Source organism: Cuculus canorus, chromosome 6 (assembly GCF_017976375.1).
Source record: "Cuculus canorus isolate bCucCan1 chromosome 6, bCucCan1.pri, whole genome shotgun sequence".
In the NCBI taxonomy this organism is placed as follows: Eukaryota; Metazoa; Chordata; class Aves; order Cuculiformes; family Cuculidae; genus Cuculus; species Cuculus canorus.
Genome location: NC_071406.1, coordinates 25,866,829 through 25,888,970, shown reverse-complemented (window position 1 = coordinate 25,888,970; position 22,142 = coordinate 25,866,829). Strand labels below are relative to the sequence as shown.

Sequence of the window (22,142 nt, the reverse complement as noted above, 5' to 3'; positions counted from 1 at the left end):
CATCCCGAGGTAGCCGCCCCCGGGAAACAACCCCGCCGCGCCGGGGGCGGCGCTTCCGCGGCAGCCGCTGCGGCCCCGCTGCGAGGGCAGCGCTTTAACTCCGGGCGCGGGGACGGAGCCGCCCGCAGCCGCCCCTCCTTCCCTCCCTGGGCCAGGGAGACGCGGCCGCAGGTGCCGCCCCCGCCCCGGGGCCACACCTGAGCGCCGGACGCATGCGCCGGGGCGGCGGCAGCGGGGGAGCCGCCGGGGGCCGGCGGAGCGGGGAGCGCTCGCTTCGGGCCGGCCGGAGCGCCGGCAGCTGAGGTGAGGGGCGGGCGGTGCACCGGGGCGCGGCAGGTGCCGGCGGGGACCTTGCTCAATGTCACAGCGCGGCGGAGGACGAGGAGGACTTGGGGCTAGCGCTCTGTGCGCCCGGGATGCTCAGCTCGGGGTGCCCGGACAGGGGGATGCTCAGCTCGGGGTGCCCGGACAGGGGGATGCTCAGCTCGGGGTGCCCGGGAGGGGGGATGCTTAGCCCGGGATGCTCAGCTCGGTGTGCTCAGCCCGGGGTGCCCGGACAGGGGGATGCTCAGCTCGGAGTGTCCGGGCGTTGGGATGCTCAGCTTGGGGTGCCCGGGCGGGGGGATATTCAGCCCGGGATGCTCAGCTTGGGGTGCCCGGGTGAGGGTGCTCAGCCTGGCGGTGCCCGGGCGGGGGGATGCTCAGAGTCCCCGGTCGAGCCCGCTGGTTCCGCGCCGCCGGGCAAACTTTGGGAGCGGAGCGGGCGGCGGTGCGGCGTCCCGGGGCGCTCTCCCGGTCCGGGCGGAGCGGCTTTGCCGGCGGCTCTCGCAGCGTGTGTTTGTTTCCAGGCGCCTCTAAATAGGTCAGGGTCTCCGGCAGCGCATGGGATTGGTGTGGCGGGTTTCTTTATCTCGCAGAGGTGGTACGGGGCATCTTTCCTGGGCTCCCAGGCTGGACGGAGCCGTTTTCTTTGCAGACTGACTTTTCAGAAGACAGTTGCGTGCGCGTGGGTCGGTTTGCTTGTTTTATAAATCACGGCGGCGCTGGGAAAGGTAAATTTCTTGAGGAAATGAGGAATTAACCTACATGAAGGGGTCACCCTTGTTGAGCTAATTACTCGTGTTAAGCGTAAGCGCTTGGCTTCCCGAGCTCCTTCACCGGGAGCCGCTGGACCGTATCAGCGTGTTGGCAGCGTTCAGCCCTCGGACCCGGTCGCTCCGTGTTTCAGAGTGTGGGTGCCGCGCTGCGCGTTCTGCCAGCGCAGACACAACGGTTCCTCATTTTGGAGGAATGGGCACAATATTCGTGCACGTGTGAATGTACATCTTTGTTTTCTCTTGACTTTTGACTCCTGAACAAACTAGGGAACTTCATGGATTTTAAATCTTCTGGGCACTGCGTCTTTATTGTTAAACTCGAATGGAAAAGTCTGTGAACGGGAAAGTCGGAAGAGGATGGCCCTGTGACCACTTAAAAGCTTAACTGAATCTTCAAAGTGGACATTTAACTGCAGCTAACTACTGCTTATAGCTGTGGGGAGATGATAGTTTTATTTCCCATCCTCTTTGCTGCTACTTCAGTGATGTCTTTCTCAAAGAATAAAACCGAGGTGTGAAACAAGTTCTCTGTTGCTGTCAAGAACCTGTAAGTTTTCTTATCTGAATGAAATGTAATATGAAACAATATTCTAAAAGCACTAAGTTCATGAGGGTGCATGTGTGTAATTGCAACAGGAGTAGATTAAGCATTGCTACTGCAGGTCCAGAGTGAGAGCTGGTGGTAGGACACTGGTCCTAGGACGCAGCCACCCCCTGCCCTGTTTGGAAAAGGAGAAAAAGTTGTCTTTTTGCAGAGTCCAGCGCTGACACTAAGTGGGTTCGAATGATTTATGCTGCTTTTACTTTTCCAAATAAGTAATCTTGCTACTATTTCCAACTAACCAGGTCAGTGGACAACTTAGAGGAATGAGGAACATGTTTTTTTTTTCTTTCTTCTTTCTTCTTTTTGGCTGCTAAGGTTTTCCTCCATGGATGCAAACTAGTGTTCAGCCTCCCCAGATGGATTTTTCTATACCTTACACCTTTTACAGTGATCAGAGATTGATGTAATTGTATGAACACTGAAGGTAGAAGAGAAACTGGGAGTTTTGAAATTGGTCACACTTCTTTTTCTGATTTTTTGATTAAATAACCCATAAGGTAGTAAGAAATAGGAAAGGTACCAATCCTCTCACATGAGATCTTAACTAAGTTACCAAGTTCCTGTGTTTTTTCCTGGTTAATGATATAGTGGATGCTTTGTTAAACTTAAAATCATTAACAAAACTAGCTGGTATCAAGAGATGGTGCCGTCTTGCCTTGCTAGCGGCAGCTGCCCATCACCCCTGTGCTCCATCTGCTCTGCGCCCTCTCTCACCGGGGGCGAATGTACTCGCACCGGCATCAGTTTCTCATAATCAGTTTTTCTCAACTGCCTGCATCTTTTTTCCTCTTTTGAATTTCTTCAGCTAAGTTTTAGTTGAGATGATGTCTTCCTATTGGAGTGCAGTTGCTCAGGGACAAGGCCATATAAAAGCAAGAAAAAGTCTTACGGAAGGTAATGTTTTGGGGGAGCGTAGGCTTGTTAATTAGCTCTGGAAGTTCTTGGATTTCAAACAGCAATGGGGATTGCTGCATAAAACATAACAGACACTTAACCTTTGCTGCAGTCTTTGCTTTTCAGGTTATCGCAAGGGACTGTGGTTTGAACACGGTTGCTCTAAGAATTTGAGAATTTATGAAATGAAGCACTAGTGTTATTTTAAAAATGAACGTATGCTACAGTTGTGGTAATCTAAAATCCGGAATCATTCATCAGACTGTTGGGGTGTAACAGAGTATGGATCTGGAGTGCAAGGTTCTCTCTAGTGTAGTGAAATACACTGCAAAGCTCAGGTCATCTGTAGTTAATGTGAAGAAAAGATGACTTTGCAGTGTGAAAGCTTGGTTTCTGAGATTCTGCCATCGCTTTGTTATATGCGTAAAAGTCAGTGAAATTCCTTGAGTGTCAACTTGTAGCAGATAAATATTTTAGTCCTGTTAACTTTTGTGTTTCATTCAGAAAATTGTACTGCTTAATATGTCACCCGTAAAGATACAAGTGTGACTGTCTTATCAGATATGATCTTGTATTACCTCTGATGCAGCAAAGGTAGAGACAGATGTTAAATGCCATAATATCCAGTTATCAAGAGGGCAATCACCCAGATCCATAGCCTACACTTGCGTCTTTTATCCTCAAGCCGATGAATGCACAGAGAGCTGAAGGAATTACAGGAACTTCACTCTCCTGTGTGATCATAATATCCCTCTAGCTGCATAGGTTGGTAGTTACTCTGCTTGCCTAACTCTATAGATGCAGTTTAAACGTTGGTCGGAGGGCTATTTGCTATTGTTGCTTTTCCCACAAGTGCAAAATATACAGGTTCTTTTCAAAGGTAAAATTCTTCTTTTTACTGCAGCTTCACAGAGCGTGTATAATCTTACTATAGGAATTTCACTGGTTTTATTGTTTAACAAGTTACAACATTTTTAAAACAGACCATCTAATACAGTTTGAAAATCTGCATCCTAAGGATTTCTAGAAGTGTTTTTAATAAAATTGATCTGTTTTCTGATTTTACGTAATGCACAGAGCAAACTGGGGTATTACGACAAAAATCAGATCTGCACAGTGCAAATCGTTTGACATCATTCTACATTGCTGGAGAAAGTGCTGCAAAACAGTAGCTACTGTTCTAATACATTTAGTAGAAGTTACATTCAGTGGAAGCATATATTATTAAGTAAACATTGCTTAATTTATGGCAACAATAGCATGTTGGTAAAAGTAACAAAATACTTGGTAATTTGTTTTGCCGTAATGTGGCTTTTAATGACAGGTCAGGGTCTTAGTCTGCCAAAAAGAAAGCCTTTTTTTGTTATGTCCTGCAGTACATCACATTTCATGAAGTTGAGCTAATATCTGTGCCCATTAACTGTCACAACTTTATTGTGTTTCCTTTCTATCAGATCATCTGCCATAATTCCTTTGAATCTCTGAAGTGTAAAGCATAAAATCTTACCCCCTACGTTGTACATTCTGCATACAACCGTGATTTTTCTTATGTATGAGCTAAAGCTAACATTGCTTTCTATAAACATATTAATTGACGTGTTAAAAATTCATTAGAGAACCTGAGCTCCTAAGGTTTGTAAAAAATAGAAGCCTTGTAAACCAATCTAACTATATCAGTGCAGTTCCAGTCCTTCAGTTATCTATCGGTACCTTCCCAGTTTGCTGCTGTTGAACTGCTGGATAGATCTTGTTGTGACAGGTGGTGGTAATACAAGTCTAGGCATGTCAAAACCATGCTGTTTACATTATTGATGATTATTTGAATATGTGTGAGTTAGGCTGTTATGAAAACATTGCTAATAATTAATTCCTCGGTTAAATTATCCAATAAAGCTTTGTTTATTGACATTTTGGCATTAAACATTTATAATAAGGAATTTAAGAGCATGTTTAGCTAAACATGAGTACAAGTAGATGCTTTGGACACCTAAGATCCTTTTCACCTCATGTTATGTACAGAAATCCTTGACAATTACATAGCCTTCTCTGTGTTTCATAGGCGTTAAAATGTTGTGTGTCTGCCTTGAGCACAGTGACTGTATAAATAGGTTTCATTTTACAGATAGGTGAAATGCACTTTCTTCTGCGTCAGAATGCAGGATCCGCATAGTTATGCATCTTGCTTCACAAATTCCTAGACCATTTCCTGGTGATTTTGCTGCCTGATGGAATGATGGGTTGTGATATTGGTAAAATGCTGTGATTCTGCAATATACCGAACAGCGTTTCATTACTCTTGGCTTTCTGTTGGTGAACTGTTTGGTGCAGACATTCCAGTGCTGAAAGCACAGAGAAGTTGGGGCACACCTGCCACTAAGTCCTTCAGTCTGCATGGGAAGCTGGATAGTCTTGTCTCCTACAGCACTGAATCATACTGAGAGATGTCTCACAAAGTCTGCTCTTGGAAATGAACCACAAAGCTTAAAGTCAGTCCACTCCATTCACTTGTGTCTGTATGTCAGGGAGGAAGGTCCTTGCAAGACTAAGGTAAGTCTTGTGTATAAAGGAGGACTGTGTAATCCCATACTAAAAGCACTGAAGAACAATTCTGTACCCGACTGAAATGATGGTGACTCTTTGACTTGGAATTACCTGGCATGTAAACTGGGACATACGGTTAAGGTCAGGAGAGTAAAATAAAATTCACTGAGGTGAAGCTTGAATTATATTGTGACATTAAAATGTGCTGTGGTATTTTTATGGCCTGTGAAGCTTCTGGTGTAGTGTGGGAGCCAAAATGCTGCTGTTCTACAACCAGGGTATTCTCATGCTGAGTGATTGATAATCGGTGTACCTAATGATGGCTGGTGCAGTGCTGATTCCCAGCAGAGGATGCCACCTACTGAATCTTTAACACTACTCAGCGTTACTAAACTTGTAAGATCTAGTGAGTTTATAGCATAAGTGGTTATGACTGTAGGCTGTGTTGTTTTCTCTGTATATACTTGTGCAGGTACCAGCAAGTTAAACATATGGTATGAGATTTTCTTTAACAGCTCATGCTGTTGAGTTTTAATTTGACACTTCTCAGTACATCCCATTTAAATACGATAGAATGTTAGATCTACTTAGTCCTATTAGAATTTGATACAATTTCGAAGATTAATTAGTTTAAGGATCAGTGATGTGACATGCAGCATTAGTACAGTATGGGAGAGGGAAAAATAAGTATAATGTGATTTTATTTTTTTATGTACCTTGGTTTACAATTTACAGTGTTTGTTTGCCTCTGTCGTAATTTTTAGCTTTAAAAATGTGCTTGTTTCCAAAGCCAGAGAAAAAAATAATAAGCATACAAGCTAATTATCAGGATGTATCCCAGAGAAGATGAATTTGGGTAAGATATGAAGTAAACACTCTCCAAGTTCTTGGTCTGCCCTGTGCAGCGAAACTTTAAGATTGTATAAGAACCTCCTAACGGAATTTTATAACAGAAATGTTAATACAAGCTAGCAAAGGAGTACCTAGTCTCTGTCTTTGCATGACTGCATATGACAAAAAAAAATATTATGATCTTCCCTCTTTTGGCCACCTGCTAGTAATTGGATAGTGAATCTTTGGCTCGAAATTGCAAATACATGTAAGGGCCTAGATGCACCTAATTTTTATTTTAAAATTAGGTTGTTTAATGCATATTGCTAATAAAGGAAACTCATTATAAATCAGTGTCAAAGTGTTATGAGAAAAGATTCTGCCTTCATCCATTTCTGCAGTCTGTTATCTGCAATGCAGGTGCAGTCTGTGCCGGACAGCTGCGTATTTGGTAGATTATGGGGCCTGTGCGTAGTCAATACTGTACTTGATGCTTAACATGGTCCGTTGTTAATCAGAGAAACAGGAATACCCATATTATAGACATCAAGTGGCATTAAAACAACTTAAAAGTTGCAAATGTAACTATTTGAAAGTTAGGAAATGCCAGAAAGTGTTGTCTTTACAACCTTAACCGAGCCTGTTGGTTTGTACAATCACAAGTAATTTTTGAATTTTTGCACAAATCCAGACATTGTGCGCAGGATAGGTAATGCTTACTGACAAGTGACTTCCTAGATCTGTTGGTCTGTGGCTCACCAGTTGAACATTGTCCTGAAAATGTGGGCTTTTCACTTGGTGTTCAGCCTGTAGTAGCTGTGTTCTTCACAAACAGTAAAATTAAAAATTAATCTTTGCAACACATCTGTGGCATAAATAAATGGCCTGTCACAGGAGGCAATTGTAGAAGAGTCTTTAGCAGTGTTAGATGTTCAGTTTGAGAGTTGTGGGGACTGCTACATCAACACCTGGAATGATGTAGTGCGTGTTCACAGCAGAGCTTCTGTTGCTTTGAAGTGCAGCACAAATATTCAGCACATTTATCAACTAGAGCTTGCAGTTATCAAGTTGAGCTTCCAGAAAAGATGTGTGCAAGTAGTGATTGTGGAAGGATTGATTCAAGCAACTTCACTAGCATTACTAGCAAGTCTCTGGTATAGCCCAGGCTACAGACAGATTCTGCACTGCGGCATTCAAGTGCCTTAACCTTGAGAGAATTTTTTTCCCTTGCAGTCTCCTGCTTTTCTTCCAACTTCTACAGCAAATGAGGTAGTTTTTTTGCAGGAGGTAGCTGTTCTTATGACTTACGTTGGTTTGTCTTGATTCATCTCCAGTCTGTGAGGGGAGGGGAAACATGATTTTTTTTTTTTTTTAAACAAGCCATACAATCTGTAAATTCTGTCCTAAGAAACCATGGTAAATCTTGAATTGTTTGTCAGTGCATTTCAAGTGTTTAGATCTAGAGTGTGGCTTCTGGAGTTTTTGGAATGATTGAGGAAATGAGGATATTGACTTTGTACTGCTGTGTGGAGCGGCATTAGAGGATTGATGTGCTTTGTCTTCAGTTTCACTGGTATTTGCTCAGATAATGTCAGAGCTGGAGAACTTCAGCACATTATTTTACTAGGGTGGCATTGGAACTTTCTTGCCAACAGTTTTGGGCAGCCAAAATGAAGTTATGACACTCCTAGTCCCATAGGTAATATGAAGAATCTGAAGTACTCTAACATATGAATAGGGATATTTGGTGCTATTGCCTTGTTCTAGATATACTAATTTTCAGCCGTTTAATACTACGTTGTCTGCAAATGTATAAAATATGAAGATGGAAATCACTCTTCTCATAGAAGTGTCTGAGACTGCTGTAGCTTTACTGATCTAGATGTGAATAAGACTGAATCCACTGTATTTGGGACGCCTTCTCTACTGCAGGCAGTTGACACATGCTCTGGAGCAAGTGATATTTCTGAAAGGGTAGACGAGCTGCCTACCCTGACATTTTCTTTCTCTTTGAAACAGGTTTGAGAAAACATTTCAAGTCAAATTCTGCTGTCTTTCCTCGACCTGTGGGTTAGTCATGCTAACTGAAGACTGCTACAAAAATAGCTTAAGAAACCAGACAAAAGAGCTTTACAAACTTCGGGCATCAGAGAAAGTCTTACTGATGGTCAGTAATAACAAATGTTGACAGAACTAATGTCAAAACACGATTATATTGTCAACTTCATAATTTGGTTATATTGCCAACTCTGTTGCAACGCCATATGTTAGCTCTGTAAATTTGATGAGTCTCAATTGTCCTCTTCATAATAAGAATTTATGACATAACTCAAATAGGATGGGGAGGAGAAAGCAAGAGGTAGACAAAACAGGAATGCTGTAATGCTTGTTCTTAATTCTTTCAGTGAATTTGCATTAGCCAATATTTCTGCATAAACTTGGTGGCAGTTTGTTGTTGCAATTTAAAAAAGCTGGAAAAATGTCTGCCCTTGAAGGAACTCCATAGATCTCTCAAATGTGTTATTTGCAGCACTCAGAATTTTTTCATCTTGCTTCTGTAGCTGTAAATAAGAATATTGATCAAATTCCTGTATAGCAGTTTAATAAGAAAGGATTTGAACTTTCTTCTCTATCATTTCTAGTGGACATCTAGATCTTCAGCAGAATCACAGAATCACCCGGTTGGAAAAGACTGCCAGGATCATCAAGTCCAACCATTCATAACTGCCACTAAACCATGTCCCTGACCATCTCATCCACCCATCTTTTAAATACCTCCAGGGACGGTGGCTCCACCACCTCCCTGGGCAGCCTCTGCCACTGCCCAGTGACCCTTTCGTGAAAATTTTTTTTCTGATGTCCAGCCTGAACCTCCCCTGGCACAACTTGAGGCCATTCCCCCTTGTCCTGTCCCTTGTCGCTTGGGAGAAGAGGCCAGCTCCCGCCTCTCCACAACCTCCTTTCAGGCAGTTGTAGAGAGCAATAAGGTCTCCCCTCAGCCTCCTCCAGGCTAAACACCCCAGCTCTCTCAGCCGCTCCTAATAAGACTTGTTTTCCAGCCCCTTCACCAGCTTCGTTGCTCTTCTCTGGACACGCTCCAGAGCCTCAACATCCTTCTTGTAGCAAGGGGCCTAGAATTGAACACAGTATGTGCACCTGTCCAGGCCAAAAGCAGACAGTTTCCTAAGCAGAATGCTGTGAGAAACTGTGTCAAAGGCTTTACCGAAGTCCAAGAAGACTACATCCACAGCCTTTCCCTCATCCAGTAGGTGGGTCACTTTGTCATAGAAGGCGATCAGGTTAGTTTGGCAAGACCTGCCTTTCATGAACCTGTGTTGACTGGGCCTGATCACCTGGTTCTCTTGTATTTGCTTCATGATAGCACTCAAGATCAGCTGTTCCATGACTTTCCCAGGCACTGAGGTCAGACTGACAGGCCTGTAGTTTCCTGGATCCTCCCTCCAACCCTTCTTGAAGATGGGTATAACATCAGCCAGCCTCCAGTCCAGTGGAACTTCCCCAGTCAGCCAGGACCACTGGAAGATGATGGAAAGGGGTTTGGCAAACACATCCGCCAGCTCCCTCAGTACTCTTGGATGGATCCCATCCGGCCCCATAGACTTGTGAGTGTCTAATTGGGCGAGTAAGTCTCTAACCATGGGAGCTTTGTTCTGCTCCTCTAACTCCTGGGTGTGTACACACAGGGAACAACTTCCTTACTGCTAAAGACAGAGGGAAAGAAGGCATTAAGTACGTCAGCCTTGTCCTCATCCTTTGTCACAGTTGTTCCCTTTGCATCCAATAAGGACTGAATATTCTCCCTGGTCCTCCTTTTATTGTTAATGTATTCATAGAAAGATTTTTTGTTATCTTTCACCGACTTGGCCAATCTGAGCTCTAGTTGGGCTTTAGCCCTCCTGATTTTTCTCTGCACTTCCTCTCTGTAGTCCACCCAAGGCATCTGTCCCTTCTTCCAAAGTTTATAGACATTCCTCTTCTTTTTGATATCCACCCATATCTCCCTGCTCAACCAAGCTGTTTTTTTCCCATGCCGGCTCATTTGCCAGCACATGGCGACAGCTCGCTCCTGAGCTGCTAGGATTCCTTCTTGAAGGAGCCCTCGTGGGCTCCTTTGCCCTTAAGAACTGCCTCCCATGGGACTTTATCAACCAGCCTTCTGAACAGTCCAAAGTTGGCCCTCTGGAAGTTCACTGTGGCCGTTCTGCTCCCCATCCTCCTCGCCTCAGCTAGAAATGAGAATTCTATCATCTCATGATCACTTTGCCCCAGGAGTCCTCCAACCATCACAAAGCAAGGATAGGAGAACTTCCTTCTTGTTCAGAGGAGAAGATTTATACTAATCTGATTTGGCAAATGTGATGGACTTTTTTTTTATTTTTAAAAAAGTATGTGCTGGTGTTAAACCCCAGGTGACATGAAATGGTGGCAAGAAGTCTGCGGCCGACAGGAGTGTGTGGGGTTTGTAATCTCTTCATGCAGCATCGCAGCTCCTTCCTGCCTCATTTGCTGTATGTGGTTGTGTGGTTGTGATAACTGTGGGAACAGTAATGGGAAGTTAGGAATCAACGGTATATTTCATGCTGAGCTGGGGGGGTCTTGGCAGTATTGCTTTTGTACACTACTACTGTATAAATATGCTTGCGATATTAGCATGATGTTTTATATGGAGTGGCTCCTGTTTTTACAGAGCTGGAGATCACACTTTGTGTGACACGGCATCAAAGTTTTGAATGTTTCCAATTATGTATTTTTGGCTATATAAATTTTTTGAATCTGTTCTTGTCATTTATTGTTACGTTGCTACTGTTGTGCTGTTTCTTCCATATTATGAGATCCCTCAAATTCTTTTCATGTCAATGACTTTTTGAAAAACAGACATATTTTAAAATTATTTATAAGACTGAAGTAACTGACATTAGGCCACGGAAGTATTTTATGTTGTTTAGAAGGATCATCTTGGCTTGCATTTCTGAATGGGCTAGTTTTCAAAAACGGGCATCAGTGATTTTTTTTTTTAAGCATTTTCATAATCTCTCTAGAATGCTGGTTACTAGGATTTATATATTATGTTTTTCCAAAAAGCCATAGGCAGAAATTAATTCACTTAGCAGAGTACTGCCAAATGCTTCTTAGAGTTAGTAGGATAGTGTGAAGATTAAAAACTTCCTTGAGACTGCCTGGGATCCTTCAGGTTTGAAGGTTACAGGATAGCAAGCTGTGGCTTTGTGGACTGACTGCCGGCAGCCCTGCCTGGCCCCTGCTGCTTGGCTCTGCTGCTCCTGCTCTTCTTCCACGCTTTCCAGTCAAGCCTGAAGTAAAAGGGTTTTGAAAAAAAAATCACATATCCTTTCTTTTTTTTGCCTTCAGTAGCGTCAAAGAGGAATCCTCTTTATTTTTAAAGCATAACTGTTAAATCTGTGTATACATTCAAAGTCGAAAACTTTCGTTGTCTTAAGGTATTTGATGGGAAACCAAAGTTATAAGACTGCCATATAAGCACTTTACTACTTGCAGTTACACATTAATAAGACTGATGAATATGTATATTTTAAAATGTATATAGTTAATAATTACTCAGAGAAATTTTCTTGCATTCAATGAATTGCCTTAGTAGCTACAATTATCAAGTCACTAAAAAGACGGTGAAGAAGGAATAAAAATAAAACATATATTCATGTTTATAAAAATCCTTTAGAGAAAAAGTACTTGGAGTTAAAGGATCAGCCTCATGCTGTATTTTTATATGACCTTGTTATATTTGGTTTCTTATCCGCTAATGGATGCTCTAGTTGTCACAGTAATATTATGGATACTTAAAAGCCCTCTTCGATTGTGATATTTCAATTAAATATGTTAGCATCAGATGTATTTCTAACCCTTCAGTGATCTTTTAGTAATTGCATTGTCTGAGAAATCTGGTATCAGGAAATAGATTGTTTTTTCTCAAGTGAGCCTTATTGGCACAAGAATCCTGTAAATAGCCTGAAATGCTCACACTTAAGTTTAACTGCTAGATTTAGGTGCATTTGATTAATGCTTTGCCTTAGTGCATGTAGAGATTTCTTGGGTTGTGATTTTCTGTCTTCAGAAGCGTAGGAGCTTGCTCTAACTGGAAAAAAAAGATAAGTTCAAAGAGTGTATTTAAGACTGTACTGCAACACCTGTGGGCAAAGCAGTGTTAAATCAGTTACTAAAAAAAAAAAAAAAAAAAAAAAAGGCTGACTCAGGGTTTCACAAAGCTTCCATGCTAGGAAATTAAATATCGATGTGTTTCAGATAGCAATGCCCACCTCCTACAAGTTAATACTTTTCTGCTTGAAACGTCTTTTAATATTTTACAATATTTCATACAGAATTTTAGACCTCTCCGATATGCAACAATGCAAAATTATATGTTTAGCTGACCCTTTAATTAGCTCTCATTCTGTCACACATGATTTATAGCTCCGTGTCTTCTATGTAAAAATGATGTATTACTTAACAAAGTGGAATGCTACAATGGGTTCACATCTCCAGTTGTTTAATGGGTTCTCCTAACAAGGTGACTGGTGTGCTGGAGGAGAGGAGAGCAACCATAAGCATCATCTCATTTATTAAGGCAAGGATTTAGAAGTCCATGTTGCTGTGACTTATGGTTGTTTGCTTCCTTGGCACATATAGAATTCATTGGAGTGAGGAGGGAATGTGACTCTTCCATAAAGCACAAAAAAATAGCAGTAAAGAAATGCAGATGTAATCTTTCTTGTTCAAACTTATTTTATTGTAGCTGTTCCAGATACTTTGAATCTAGCTCTAACTTTTTCTTGATACTGAAGAGATAGTATTCCATTGTGATTTAATTCCAAGAACTGAGTGGAAAAACCTTAGCAGGGCAACTGTTTCTGTTAGCTAAGGGGGTTGGGAAGGTTTTTTCACATGGCTACTTTGAATATAAAGTACAGGTTTTTTTGAAGAAAGAGGTAATTGTTTGTTGTGTTTCTCTTGCACTTCAAGTTTCTCTAGTTATATTTCTGTTAGTTTCCAAATAATACTGAAAACTAAAATTAGTTAATTCTGAATTCTTAATAGTTTAAGTGGTCTAAGTGTGTATTCTGGAGTGGGGGGGGGAGAATGGGGATAACACAGAAGTGAAGTTGCCTTCAGCCTTGTTTTGATCTTCAAAAATTATTTGGTTTCAATTTGGAGCAGCTGCTTTTATTAATTGCTGGGAGAAGCCATTTGAAGTACAGGATTGGAATGAGAGCAAATTTTTATTTTGCTTTGCAGCTACATACTTTAAGAATTATCACCTTCTGCAAAGAGTGTGGTAACACTGCAGGTATATCTGTGTCTAGCATCTGTATGGGTTGCAAACACACACTTAATTCTACATCTCTAAGAGCAATGAAGCTGGTGGAGGGGCTGGAGAACAAGTCTTACGAGGAGCGGCTGAGAGAGCTGGGGTTGTTTAGCCTGGAGAAGAGGAGGCTGAGGGGAGACCTTAATTACTCTCTACAACTACCCGAAAGGAGGTTGTGGAGAGGAGGGAGCTGGCCTCTTCTCCCAAGTGACAGGGGACAGGACAAGGGGGAATGGCCTCAAGCTGTGCCAGGGGAGGTTCAGGCTGGATATTAGAAAAAAATTTTTCACGGAAAGGGTCATCGGGCAGTGGCAGAGGCTGCCCAGGGAGGTGGTTGAGTCGCCTTCCCTGGAGGTGTTTAAGGAACGGTTGGATGAAGTGCTTAGGGACATGGTTTAGGGAGTGTTAGGAATGGTTGGACTTGATGATCCAGTGGGTCCTTTCCAACCTGATGATTCTATGATTCTATCTGTTATGATCTATAGGCATGTCCTACATAGTCCATTCCTTACTTAGTCTGTAGTCCTGTCTCTATGAAGCCAGGAAGGCTAGAGCCTTTGCTGGCCACACCTGAGAGTTGTGGTCTGTCCTGAGAGATCTGTAGGTCCATCCTTTCCCCCACTGTCCTGGGCAGTTTGGACTTACTGCTGTTGAAGAACTATGTGGTTGCAGATTATGTCATACTGTATACGTGAACTGCTGACTTAGTAAATGAAGACTGTTACCTGCTCCTATGGTGGGAGATGCAGTTTCTAGCATAGATTTTTGAGTTCACAGAGAGTGTTTTGCTATTGCTGGGTGTTTATTCATTAATTAAGTATTGAAGTATTTGCAGAATTTACAACTTCTTCCTTCAAATTTCTGATCACTTTCTTGTATTTGTAAATATTTGTTCAGTGTTTGTGGACTTTACGATCTCGTTTGGAAACATCAGTCTTTGGGACAGCTTATTCGGGAAGTTTTAGGTATCTGGGGAAAAAAATAACACTCTTGCCCGTCCTGGTGCCCTCCCAGCACTGGCAGTCGGTCTAATTGTGCAAGTGGGCTGTGTGATCATTATTGCACTTGTGTCTTAGGCTTCTGGGATTTAGACTGTATTTATACACTTAAGCATCAGTAGAAGAGAAACTGTGACTTGTCATTTTACAATTGCAGTTTGTTTACTTTGTGATTGCACTTAAGATAACAGAAATACAGTATTTAAGGAACTATGCAACCTTCTGATGTAGTGGCAGAGCTTACGAAATTGGTGAAAAGCAAAGATTACTGCTCTTGGAAAGGCAGATCAGCCCTCTTAAACTCTATATTTGGTAATGTGTTAGCTTGTAATTCCAGAAATGAATTACAGAAGCTTTCCCAGCACTTCTGAAATTGCTGCAATTTCTGGGAAATCACAAATAAGCTGTAATTTCTGCTAAAAATTTGAAGGAGGCTGTTTTGTAATAAGTAATAGGGATCTTGCATAAAGTACAAAGAACATCAAAAGAGTCATTTCCAGAGTAGAGTAAGGAGTATATGTGTCGTTCACTGAAAAATCCTGGAAGTACTCGCTGCCAGCATGGCAAATTGTGCCATACCCCTTGTGCCCTGTGTGCTGCTGTATAAGATAATCTACCGCAGTACTCTCAAATATGGATGGAGGCTTCCTAGAAGTTTATGCACCAGGCTTGTGTCTCAGTTGTAAAACAGAATTTTGGCAATGGTGGTGGTCCCTGATTCTCTGCCTGTTTGTTACTTTGCTCATGACTACGAGGTAGGCTGAGGTCACCTGCTGAGAGCACTTCCGCATGTGGATGTGGATACAATAGGAAGACAGACTTTGTCTTTCTTGTTTAGGAAAACTAGGAAAGAGTTTTAATTAATATGAAATATAAGCATCTGTGCGGAGATAATGTAAGTACATGTTTGGATTTGCATAAGGTAATAGTAACAGATACTGCTAAGATCATCTAGCATCTTAATTTTGATTTGGGAATGTTTTATCCTATTCCAAGTAGGCTCATCCTGGTTTAACTTGGGATATGATCAGTTATATTTAAAAAGGTGATATGTCTTGTAGGGAGTTGAAATGTTAGTTGCACATTTTTGTAGGAAGAAATTTGTATGTTGCTGAATAAGTGAATATAATAGGGCAACACTGATAATGTCTTTATGTACAAAGGTGTTTGCATAATTGCTGTCACAATGAGGTTATTACTGAATTATTCAGTTGTTCATGTTCTGGATGCCAGCGTTCTTTTGAGGTTCAGATACATTCATTTACCTGGTTCCGGTCCTGCAAATATATTTGCATCTGTGGGTCCTTCCTTTTCTAGAAAGATCATTACATGCTCACTGATCCACCTGTGCAGAAGCATTTGTGAGATCAGAGCCTAAGCGTATTACTGCTAAATGTAATTAGATGTTAGACTTGCACTGTAGTGCAATTTCTTCCAAGTGTCACCCAAGATTAACTGAAGAACAGGAATGACTGAGGACACTAACTGCTGAATCCTTAGAAAACCATTATGGAGAGGGAGATTTTTTAAAATTGACAACTAGGGACTGTGGGCCATTACCATGTGTAACTCCTTGCTGAACAAGGAGTTCTGAAGTGTTCCTCCTTGCTTAGTCTACTTTTAAAGAATAAGTATTTTTTCTTGTGAAATAATTTGATAAAAAAGTATTATCTAAGTATTAGTATATTCATTATTTGCTGCTGATCTCATACATCTGAGTGATAACGTTTGTACATAAATATTTGCCGATATAAGAAATTTGGAATGAGTATCTAAAAGGCAGGGTTAGTATGATAAAATTGAGTATTTCCCAACTTGGAGAAAATATTCTATGAAAATGGCAAATGATGGATGCTGTACTGGCACTGTTTAGGCCTGCTGTGTTCTAGGAACCTTGGGATTAGTGTTTATCTGTCCCATAAAGGACATGAATCATTTAGATTAGAAGTAATCTGATTGTATTGAAGTACAAATTATAGCACAAAGGCCATTCAAGTGGGTTAAGTGACCAGGGTTGGTAAACACCATATGACTGCTGATTGGTCGATGAAAGAGTATTAACTGAAAGATAATGATGGATTTTAATCCAGATCTCTAAAGCGCAACAGCTGTAGTTCCCAAATGAGTTCACTCTCTGACAGAGTTTTAGGACACTGATTTATTTCCCAACTATTTCTTTGGCACAAGAATTAATTTGAAATACAAGTAATTATTCCTGTATAGAATATAGCTATTTCATACAGCTTTCTTTGATTACATTTCTATTCTATGTTCAGTAAATGAGTTCACTATGTTTTTTAAGCATATTGGAGAAATTGAAGTGTTTTTATTTTGGTTTGCTATGCTAGAGTGTGTTAGGGTAAATTGCTACTACCCTATCCAGTATGCTAGAGTCGATTGCTAGTGTGATTTGGTTTAGGAAAATGTTCTTCCTCATTCATGTTTTTTATTAACAGAGTGTAATGAAGTGTAATTAAGTAATTAAAAAAAAAAAAAGAAAAAGGCAAACTGAATAACTGAAATTCCATATGAATTTGTTTCCAGTATGCTTACTGATACTTATGCTTAAAAATTAATGATAATATATGATGTGTATTTGTGCAGTGTGCTTTATATCAGAGGGTCTATATGTATTTTAAAAATGGGAATTATACTGCATAATGAATTTATTGTATCCTGAGAGTGAGAAGTGGTAGCTCTTTAGGAGTACAGTGTAACAGTGTTTAGGATGTGAAATGAAAAATTTAGGCAGTCTGTATTTACTGGTGACCTCAATGTCTGGGCTATACTATTTTTTTTTTTTTGGTTGTTGCAATAACAGCTTTGCAAAGTTTCAGTTTGTTTCTTAAATTTTCCCGAAAAGATTTGTGCTTATCCTGAAATATGCATGCTCATTAAAGGAACTGGATGAATGACTGCAAAAGGAAAGTAATTTAACCTTGTGGTTCGCTGGTCCATCTGTCTGTTTGGTTTGAGGAGGTCAACAAGAGAACAGCTGAAGTGGTCCTAGATTATTGTTTACAATCCAATTTTCTGTGTCTGTGTCAGACACAGAAAAAAGAGTTAAAGTCCTTTAAAATGAAACTGTCTTTGTATCTGTTTTTCTATCTAGAAAATGTGTATGATTAAACTGTTTCTCTATTGTGATTCAGGATTTATTCAGATAATTTAGATAAGATATGCCCTCACAGCAGGAGCAGGCATTAGATTGTTTTGTGAGCAGAAATGGAGTAATTAGTCCCCCAAGTCATGTTTTGTCCTTTTGATGTAGGCACACATAATGCTATAGGAAATGTAAGTAGATATGGATCTTGCCCTTTGAATTTCCAATGTAATTCAAAATGCAGTTAAGGAGCATTTTACCCGGTACAGCAGTTATTGGTGAATACCTTTGTCGAACTGGGAGTTCATTGTTCAGTGCATGTTGAAAGGAGACATTTTAAGTTCAATTATGTTAAAGCAGTCTGAAATGCCTTTAGAAAATCATGACAAAAAACTTGTGACCTACCTCTACTTGATTTTGGAGCCTTTGAAGTCTCTTATTTTAGGGTTTTTTTTCTTATAAATGTAATAGATACTGCTTAGTTATTGAAGTGCGAGAACTTTCTCAGCAAAAAGCTGGATGAAGCAGACTTCCAATAAATGGTAAATATACTGCAGGTGCTATCTTGAGAGTTAGAATTCGAGCCAATACTCCACGTGCATTTGGATAGCAGGATGTCTGTTGTACTACTAGTTCACAGAAAGGGTAAATCGAGAAAGTCTGACAAGGTGCCCATATATTTTACCTTTGTGTGTGTGTGTGTGTGTGTGTATGCTTGTTCCATTAGTAGCAGTGGAATATACCAGTGTCACGTGTCATACTTGCTGAAGGAGTTGTGCGAGACAGGATAGGAAATAGGACAAAGTAACCTGTTAAATTTTGTTTCTTGTGTTGACAGACTATAAATGTGTCTCACAGCTTTTGACATTTTTGAATGTGGTTAATCCATAGGGGATTAGCTGTGTGAGTGTTTCAGTCACTGGAGTTTACGAAGCTGAGAAAACCCAAAGGTGGACGTGAGATTTTTCCCCTTCTTTGCACGCTCAAGTTGCTTTTGGGAATTGCGGTGTGAGGAATGCAAGGCTGGGCCACAGGTATGCAATGAGAAATCCAATAAAATGAAAATGATGACTGTCCCATGACTTTTTCATGAGAATTTGTCATGATCCAGTGTGAACCTTGAATATCTTTAGATGTCAAGAGCTCCAGGCTGATCAGTATGAGGATATTTTACTGTGACTGAAGTATCTGCTATAGCATCTGTAGATGAATTGAGTTATAGAGTTAGCCCTTAAGATGCTTCTTTCTACTCTTGTCTTTTGTTTTTGGATTATTTTTTAGAAGAGATTTTTCATATATCAAAGAGGGAGAGTGAGCATTAGGATACTGACATTAGAACACAGCTACAGCTGCCATCTGAGCCATTCCTTGGATCAAAACAGGAGCAGGACTGAGGAGCATTTTGCAGTATCAGACTGGCTCGTGGAAGGTCTCTGAGTTACAGACATTGGTGGTTAAAAGTGTTTGGAAACCAAAGGTGCTACCTGCCTTAACTTCTCAGTGTCAGTTGTGATCCCTGCTTTAAACTTGGGGCAAAGTCTTTAAATATTGAACATAAACAAAAAAAAACTTTGAAAGTTGCTTAGATTTCTTCCATTTTCATTGTTGTTTTCTATTTGCAACTCTTCTTTGACAGAGCTGAAACAGGTGCTCATGCTATGTAATGAGTATGCAATTTCTGAAAATTATGTTTTGACTGAATTGATTATTTTCTAGAGGAAACTTTGGCTAAAAACCACAGAATTTTCCAAGGGGAAGTAAAAAATGTAATTTGAAAATTTGCAGCTGTATATATTTGTAAATTTATTCTGGAAACTGAGTCCTTAATATCCGTTCCTTTGCAAGGATATCTTGTGGGATCTCTGAATTCTAACTGCTTTCACACGTGGATTCCTGTGGCAGATGACAGTGTTTCTGCTGAAGGCTGAAATGGGCTTTCTTTGTTCATGGCTTAGTTAAGGGTTGATAAATATTTAAAAACAATAAAGTGGCATTTAATTTACAGGTTGGATTACTGATTGTATTGACCATTTAGCTTAAACCGAATGAATTCAAATAGCCCAGAACTCTCACTGATACTTGCCAGTTATTTAATCGCTATCCCTAACGAAACATGATTAAACAAATACAAATGATTTTGCATATTGTTTAGAAATATTTTGCTAAATGAACTAGCGATGCCTAACCTTCCTGCTTTTTAGAGATAAGGAAGCATTAACATTGCAATTGCAAAACTGGTGAGTCCCCATCTGGAGTTCAGGGAACTGGTTTGATTACTGCTTGTGATGAGTTCAGACTGAGATGGGTGTGGGGGAGTGTTCTGGTTAGGAAGAAAGAGATCCTGGTTTGTCTTTTAAGGGGAGACTTCCTTAGTCTTGGAAATAAAGGCTAGGGCAGGAGAAGGTTGTGGGAACTGCCTTCTGATGCGTTTATGGACTGCACACACCAGAGAAAGAGAAACTTCAAATGAACAGCCAGCACTGGCCCAAAATAAGTGGCTGGACATCACCTTGGAAAAACTTGTATGGCCAAATTTAGGTCTGATTGCTGGAGCTTTGCCTTGGCTGAAGTACACAAGGACTGAATATTTTGTCTTGTGTTTCTTACAGTGATAAAGCACAGCAGCAGTGTAGGACTTGATCAAGTGCATGGCTGAGAGAACATCAAGCCTCCTGCCTAGCTGCCAGAAATACCATCAGCTCTGAACATTAAAAAAAGCTTGTCAGGTCCTAGAAGGAAATTGAAATTGGTTTCTCTTTAATTCCCTTCTCGTTTTTGAGCCTTTAGGGTTCATATTTTCAGTCGTCTCTCCAAGGATTAGAGGGATATTTAAAAAGCTAGAGTTCCTAGGGATTTTTATGACTGCATGAGCTAGGCTTAAGAAAAATGCCTAATACTGCAAGATATAATTGTGAGAGCTAGCAGCACTGAACTGATGAGTGGAGTGTTATAAGAGAGAGGGACATCAGACTGATAAATTAGTTTTTCTTAAGTGAACCTTTCCAAATGTTTGATGTTTCAAAATGTCATGTATGTGATGTCAGCACAGGAGGCTACTGATCTTTTAAGATCCACTGGATCTTTTAAGACAGTGTGTGTTTGAAACTGTCCTTTAGCAGAAACTGTGTGAAGTTATCAGCTGTTTGGGAAAGTATAATGTAATTTGAGCACAGGTCAACAAGGCAGGCTAGTGTGAGAGTGCAAGGTCTTCATTATATCGGGGGATCTATTACAGGAAGTTCTTATGACAAGGTTGTTTTGCATTATGAAATCCACTGGGTCACTGCAAAAAAGTATTTTTTTAATTTCTTAGTTAATAAAATGTTTAGGAAGTTGAAAAACCACCAAATGTTTCCAAGGAATGAGACAGCTCAGACAAGAGAGAGAGAGAGATCTACTGAAATAAGGTATAAAAGTCAGTTTTACTGCAATCTTAAAGTTGCAAAAGGCTTTGAAAAGTGAATGACCAGAGAGGAATATCTCTCATGGGAGTAAAATGGGCTTCTGATGGATAACTTCAGTTATAAATGCTAAAGTATAAGCTTCTTGGTGTGCATCTCAGCGTTTTCAAGTACAAAAGTATATATTCTGCTCACACTTCCGTCTTTCTAGGGGTTATATTTATTCAGAACAGATTAACGGCCAATTTTCAGCGCGACTGCTTTCATCAGAAGTTTATCCCTTTGCAAAATGATGTTTTTACTTTTTTTGGAACCAGTATGCATGAATGTCTGTGAGGACTTCAGATTGATGGTTGTAAAATGAAGGTGGAAAAATGTTTATATCCCTAAGGAGATGCCAGGATTGTATTCTGAGCAGGATGATGGTATAAGAATAACTGTGAATTGCGTAATTTTGTCACATCTTTATGTTAAATAACTTTATTGTGGTATTAAGTTTTAATTACATTTATGATTACATGGACATTTAATAAAGGCATGTGTTCTGCAGATAGCTGCAGTAGGATGCATAGATTGGTATTTGCGGTTTCTGCAGTAGAGGAAGTAGTCTGGGATGATTTAAAGCAACTGATGGTTGTGCTAACAGTTATTTAAAGGACAGTTAGGAAATGTTTTGTTAAGGAGCATGGAAAAACTCTGCCCGGTGCCCTTCATTGCCTCTGGTTGCTTGTGTAGGGGGACAGGAATGACCAACGCTTCTCTTTGCCAGATTTTCCTCCTTTAGATGGCCTCTACTCTTTCTTAAGAGTTAAGCTGTTGTTTGGAGTTGACTAGAGTATTCTGTGCTTCCTCCCTGCCTCTGCCCCACATGGTATGAATGCTGGAGGAGGTGAGACACTTGTGCTGGCTGGAGGCGTCTTCCTTCAGCATCCGCTGCCAGGCTTCCAAGACACTCTCTGCTGACGCAGCCGTGTTGGCGTGGGCTGTAGCACCAGGGGCTCTTACAGTATTGGTCCCTGCAGAGACCTTTGCAACTCTTACCTCTCATTACTGTGCAGTACTGACCTTCCTGTTCCCTCTCCTTTGTGTCCTGTTTTTCTGATGTTACTGATTTCAAGGCAATTTGGCCATGTTTTGAAATTCTGCTTCCTAAGGGGTGAGCTTAAGCAAGACTTTCATTTTTCATCTGTGCAGACAGAAATGTAGCCTTTACACTTGTGCAAGGGTTAATTCCCTGCCTCAGTGAGAAGTTTTCATGTACCTGGTAGTTTAGAAATATTCGGGAAAATGCACTAGTGGATGTGGGTTTTTTA

General features: G+C 40.8%; 1 protein-coding gene across 4 annotated transcripts in view; it reads left to right on the top strand.

Annotated features, from left to right (window-relative positions):
• Positions 1 to 22,142, top strand: part of ZNF385B (zinc finger protein 385B) — a 170,031-nt gene continuing 147,889 nt past the window's right edge. Inside the window, exons 1-2 of one of the 4 annotated variants that reach the window (XM_054070076.1) lie at positions 1 to 303; positions 7,987 to 8,134. Coding sequence is in view for 1 of the 4 variants with exons in the window: in XM_054070073.1 (XP_053926048.1) it covers positions 18,444 to 18,462 (19 nt within the window). In the remaining 3 variants the exon portion in view is untranslated. Of the gene's footprint in view, positions 304 to 1,201; positions 1,645 to 7,986; positions 8,135 to 18,428; positions 18,463 to 22,142 lie in introns of those variants that run through there. The other 3 variants (XM_054070074.1, XM_054070077.1, XM_054070073.1) reach the window with 3 other exon arrangements.